This window comes from Auxenochlorella protothecoides (assembly GCF_000733215.1).
Source record: "Auxenochlorella protothecoides strain 0710 unplaced genomic scaffold scaffold54, whole genome shotgun sequence".
Lineage (NCBI taxonomy): Eukaryota > Viridiplantae > Chlorophyta > Trebouxiophyceae > Chlorellales > Chlorellaceae > Auxenochlorella > Auxenochlorella protothecoides.
The window spans coordinates 253101-258613 of record NW_011934258.1 but is presented as its reverse complement, the minus strand read 5'-3'; the positions used below and the strand labels follow the sequence as shown (position 1 = coordinate 258613).

The following is a 5513-nucleotide window of genomic DNA, read 5'->3' as shown; positions in this document are numbered from 1 at the left end:
ACCGATCATGCTGCGTGTAGGGGACCTGGACAGGAGCATCGACTTCTACACCCGGGTCCTGGGCCTGAAGCTGATCAGGAAGCGGGATAACCCGGAGTACAAGTACACCCTGGCCTTCCTTGGTGGGTTTTAGTTTTGGAAGAGTGAATCTGTTCTTGTACCAGGTGGCGGCGCTGATGTTGCGGGTCCACCCAGATCACCTTTTGATGGAAGTGGGCTTGACTTCCCACAACGTTGTACTTCAACCTCACCCTGGAAACAAATTGATCACTGAAACCCCCATCTGCCAAGCGCACAGGTTACAAGGGCGACGAGAGTGCTGAGACCGTCTTTGAGCTGACCTACAACTGGGGCCGCGACTCGTACACCAAGGGGGATGCCTATGCCCAGGTCGCCATCTCCACCGAGGTGGGTTGGGCCTCTTGACAGTGGAGTTTGAACTGTGTTTGGTGCCTCAAAGCTGCACATGCTTGTGTGTGTGTAGTCTGAGGCCACTGATGGGCCCCGCCTGCTGTGGTGCTCTGTTCCACATCAGGCCTCCACATGCACGCGCCACCCAAGCCCTCCTTTCCACCCGGCCACGCCAGGATGTTTACAAGACTGGGGACCAGATCAAGGCGGCAGGCGTGAGCCTGCTCAAGGAGCCCGGCCCGCTGCCTGGCCTGGGGACCAAGATCCTGTCGCTGACCGACCCCGACGGGTACAAGATCGTGTTTGTCGACACCGCCGACTTCCTCAAGGAGCTGGAGAAGTGAGCTGCGAGCCCATTCTGCTGTTGACAGCCTGGTGTGAACGTCAAAAGGTTTAAAAGCAGGGCCGTATGAGGATGGCTGGGGCATCAAGCGGGTGTGACTCCAGGGGGAGCAGGGGGTGGCAGGTTCAGGCACGGGTGGGAGGGGCCCCATGCTTCCGGTGTCCTCGCCTGGACACGCCGGCATGCAATGCCCAAGCGTCAATCAGGCTGCCCGCACACAGAAGAGCGCCGTGGTGCGGCGTACGGCTCTGGAACGCCGCTGTCGAAGCTCGCACAGGGTCGTGTCGACTGCGCAGCCCCTGGCTCCCCTCACGCAAACAGAGCAAGCCACAGCCTCCTCAGGTTGACTGCGCGGGCGGTAGCCTTCGCCGCGCATGCGTGGCGATCGTCTCCCCGATGGCGGAGGGCAGGACTTTGGCACCCACCAGCACATTGGCCATGCGGCTGAAGAGGTCCAGCTGGCAAAAAAGGGGTTGTGAAAGAAAGGAAGAATCGAAGTGGGCCGCCGCGTCGCTGAATGGTCGTGGGTGTGACGCGGAGCCCAGCCGCAAGGTGACGACCCCCCGTTCCACACGGCGTTCCTCCTTTCCCCCCTCCCCCTCCCCGCACCTGCTCCAGGGGCGTGAGCCGGACTGCGGCGGAGAGGACGGAGCCGACGCTGGGCCCCGTGGGCGCGACATAGGAGGTGAAGTAGACGTAGGAGAAGACGGCCATGACCACCTGGCAGTCCATGCGGTCGGTCATGCCGCCGTGGCCGGGGATGCTGTCGCCAAAGTCCTTGATCTTGAAGCCGCGCTTGAAGCCGGAGGCGAAGAAGCCGCCAAACGGCGCGATGAGCGAGGCAAAGGTTGCCAGCACCACTGCGTGCAGCTGCATGGGCAGGCACGTGAGGGAGGCGCCGCGCGCCAGCGCCTGCCACCCAGGGTCCAGCCGGTCGAACAGGGTCATGAGCGCGTCGGAGGCCTCCGCGGGGAGCAGCGTCTGTGGAGGAGAGGCGTGTGAAGTGTGGTTGTGGGGGTGGGGCATGTGAGGGCAGCAGCAGACCTGGGAGCCGCAGGATCCGGCGGTGCGCATGGGGAGAGCCGATCATCGATCTCGCCGGCCTCGCCGGGACACCGGTCATATGACCTTGATTGGACGACACCATGCATGGCAAGGAGGAACCATCGTATCAGGCTGCAAATCCAGAGCCACCTTCGATGCCCACATGTCCACCACTCACCAGGATGTCTGTGAGGTAAAACGTTTGAGGGGAATATATGCTGGGAGTGGCTGCACAGTCGAGCGGCTGGATGATGGACAGATCCTGTGGTGAGGGTGGGGCAGCCGTGGGTGTTCAGGCGTCAGTCAGATGGATGAGGGCCAGCCTCCGTTGCCTTCGAATAACCAGACCATCCCCAGCAGGGGCGCAGAAGTCTCGACTGGCAAATGCACGCCGAGGGCAAACACCCATCTTACCCCCCCCCCGTTCCCAGCAGCTCAATGCGCTGAAGCCAGCCGATCCATGATCTGTTCACCCCTCACCGTGCGAGGGCAGACGAACCAGTCAAAGCGGGACAGAAAGCCTGCCAGGTACCAGGACGCCACAGTCGTGCCTGTGAAGGGGGTGTTCGGGTGGGTGGATGCTTGGCTGTCATTCTCCAGAATTATAGCACAGCCCCAGCTTGAGGTCTTGCGCTGCCCCCATGCATCCAGCAGGACCGTGACCTGCGCCGCGTATCTCTGCGTCTGAAACAGCTGCATGCCCAACACTCCCCCCCCCCCCTCGCGCATACCAATGAGGCCGCCAACAAAGCCTTCCCATGTCTTCTTTGGGGACAGCTGGATGAGGGGAGTCCTGCCAAAGAAGAAGCCTGTTGATGAATGACAGGAGCGAGGGAGGGAGGAGGTATCAGGGGGTTAGGATTGCCATCCGACGAGGGAGACGAGCTGTCTGAGAATCTCCCAGATCGCAGCCCATTATTATTGTTATCGCCCGCTTGGGTGGCCGGCATGTTGAGAGCAGCACCACAACAATTTTATCCCTCCCAGACTGTTTTATGGGTGCTCACAGACCCTCCTACCAGCTAGATAGGCTGCAATGTCATTGATGATGACCAGGGCGGCCGGCAGCAGGAACCAGATGAGCCCTTCAAAGATGTTGGACACGAAGAAGGAGGAAGGGAAGAAGATGGTCTGTGGGGATGTGGGAAGGGGCCGGCGTGAAGATCGTGTCACATGGTGTCTCCATGCCACCCCGACTCAGAGGCGCCCATTCCCCCTTGACCCATGCCGCAGGCTGATTACTTTACGACCCCAGTCCTCCTCCCCTGCAGCGGCCCAGGACCCCCCCCTCACCATGAGAATCATGTGCGTCCAAGCGTACTGCCCAAACTGGTAGGTGTACATGCCCTTCTTCAGCGTCAGCACAAAGAGCACGAAGCCGGCTGTGTAGAGCGAGAAGGACATGATGGTGTGGTGGCGGAGGAGCCAGCCAAACATTGCGGCAGTGCGCGCTGAGGAGGTGAGCTCGATGGTCAGGTTCTTCTTGATGAACCTGCAGAGGGGCGTAGGGGAAGGGCGATCATCACTTCAGTCGGGGGTGCCAGGGTCAAAGGCCAGCACAGCAGGGAAGCAGGGGCACTGGTCACCCATGCGGCGCAGGCTCCCCCAGCAGGCTCAACATGATGACAAGAATGTGACTCGCCAAAGACCCCCCCCCCCCCCCCCGCGCACCCTGTCCTTGCCTGATGTAGAGGTAGAATGCTGCGACAAAAAAGAAGTACCATTGCTGTGCTCTGAAACCTGGCACCTTCTTCTCCTGCTGCCTGACCCGGGCCAGCGCGAACACTTCCCTCACCATGAGAAACTGCGGCATGGGCGGATGGGTCGGGGCGGTTTGCGTCAGGGTTTGTGACGGGAACGCGTTTCAAATGGTGACATAAGGGTGAAGCTGCGTCTGAGGAACCCTGAGCATGGCTCGCGCCCCCCCGCATGCTCACCTGGATGCCTAGGATCATAAACATGAGGGGAACATGGCCGGCAGCAATGATGCCGATGAAGGTGCCGATGAGCACGATGGTGGAGATGGTGCGCACTCGAAAGGACTTGAACCGGTTCTCAGCCTGTATGGAGGTGTGTTGGGGGGTTGCAGGCAAGGGGGTGTGTCGTGGACCATGCCTGATCAGCCCAGGTGGGTACATGCCCCAACCAGCCATGCACAGCCCTACTTCCAGACAGCACCTCGGCGGCTGCGCCCGCATTCGATGTCCTGCGCGACAGTTTAGGGGATGCGGTGTCCGCGCTCCCATTCATTGACCCGGAGGACAGACGACGCCAGCCGCGTCGCCTGAGCCGTATGGTTAGGGCTTTGGGGAGCTGCATCCGGTGGGGAGCCTCTCAGCCCCACCCTTGCCAGGATTTGACAGTCTAAAGGGCCGGGTGGCGGCTCAGATTTCTACCTCAAGATCCAAGATGTTGTGTGGTTTCAAATTTGGACGATGGGCTATTCGTCGATAGAGGCTTGCCGGGAAGGCGCGCAAGTGCAGCGAGGGACACACCCGAGCCTGCAGGAGGGTACTTCAGATTGTCTAGCAGCGACAATCGTACTTTCGACCCACAACCGTATACTATTGTCCTCGTCCGTGGTATTGGGTGGCAAAGATTCCATGCAACGTCTCAGCGAGGGGCAACAGGGAGCCCGCCCGCATAGCACACCCAGCATGTCAGGGAGCTCCCCTTCTAGACTTTCGCAGCATATGAAGGGCCGCGGTGCCGCACTGAAACCCTCTCGCCCATACTTTTTCTCCTCTGGGGTGCGACCAGCACGCGCTTGTATTGACTAGCAACTCAAGTCAGGCAGTCATCATGTCTGCGGCGAAGAGGCTGATCCCCCTTCTGGACCGAGTGCTCGTGGAGAAGGTCGTCGCTCCCACCAAGAGCCTGGGCGGAGTGCTGCTGCCCGAGGTGGCGTCAGCCAAGGTGCGTTATGTATATGCCGATCTCCCATGCACCCGCGCGGGGCTCGGTAGTGCGTGGTTCTCGCTGCTCTCGGGCAATACGGCACCGGGGTCGTGGAGGTTTCTCCAGGGACTCGACCGCTGCACGCAATGATCCAGATATCTACATCGCCGCACAGATCAACCAGGGCACTGTTTTGGCTGTGGGGCCTGGCCGGAGAACCTCCACCGGAGAGCTGATTCCCGTGGGAGTCAAGGCTGGGGACAAGGTGCTGCTGCCCGAGTACGGCGGCACCCCCGTGAAGCTGGAGGACACTGAGTGAGCTGGCGGTGGGGAAGGGGCAGGGTGGTGGTGGGAGTTGGTGTAAGAGTATGATTTCTTTCAGTAGCCCTCCAAGGTCTGGGTTTGTGGGGTGCACGGACACTCAGTGCTTTGACAATGCGCACTCTGCACCGCTCCCCCTCTGACATGGCGTCCATTTGTCTCTTGACTCCCAGGTACATGATCTTCCGCGACGAGGAGCTCCTGGGTGTGCTCCAGAACTGATCTGCGTGCTGGGGACCCGGTGCCACCCGCCCAGGACTCGACGCAATCCTCCTCTGCTTTCTAACTTCTGGCTGCACTGCTCGCGAGACCCCCTCATGCATTGCCTTGGGTTCGCCGCACTGTGTCACTCACTGACTATCTGGCAACGAGGTCAAGGTCTTTTGCTGCCGTCATTGCCGTGTCCTTGGTGACTGTGACCGATTCAATGTCATGATATAAGCGATGCCATCCATGGAAGAGCATGGTGTGGAAGGGGGGCAAGACCATCCCTGAA

At 60.5% G+C, this 5513-nt stretch overlaps 3 protein-coding genes across 3 annotated transcripts in view; 2 read left to right on the top strand and 1 right to left on the bottom strand.

The window, feature by feature from the left end:
• Positions 1 to 755, top strand: part of F751_4727 (Lactoylglutathione lyase) — a gene marked incomplete at both ends in the record, with an annotated part of 2782 nt that extends 2027 nt beyond the window's left edge. The window contains 3 exons of the mRNA XM_011400828.1: positions 21 to 122; positions 299 to 408; positions 588 to 755. Coding sequence (XP_011399130.1) covers positions 21 to 122; positions 299 to 408; positions 588 to 755 — 380 coding nt within the window. The remainder of the gene's footprint in view (positions 1 to 20; positions 123 to 298; positions 409 to 587) is intronic.
• Positions 756 to 1092: 337 nt separating this feature from the next.
• Positions 1093 to 4048, bottom strand: F751_4726 (Phosphatidate cytidylyltransferase; the record flags this gene model as incomplete). Its single annotated transcript, XM_011400827.1, has 10 exons — positions 1093 to 1212; positions 1364 to 1735; positions 1977 to 2060; positions 2279 to 2349; positions 2530 to 2607; positions 2818 to 2929; positions 3092 to 3290; positions 3520 to 3602; positions 3736 to 3858; positions 3977 to 4048. The coding sequence occupies 10 exons, from the start codon at positions 4046 to 4048 to the stop codon at positions 1093 to 1095; spliced, it is 1314 nt and encodes a 437-aa protein (XP_011399129.1).
• A 552-nt stretch (positions 4049 to 4600) lies between these two features.
• F751_4725 (10 kDa chaperonin) lies at positions 4601 to 5239 on the top strand (the record flags this gene model as incomplete). The annotated part of the gene is made up of 3 exons (XM_011400826.1): positions 4601 to 4714; positions 4872 to 5011; positions 5191 to 5239. 3 exons carry the CDS (start codon positions 4601 to 4603, stop codon positions 5237 to 5239), a joined length of 303 nt encoding a protein of 100 aa, XP_011399128.1.
• Between the last annotated feature and the right edge of the window lie 274 nt (positions 5240 to 5513).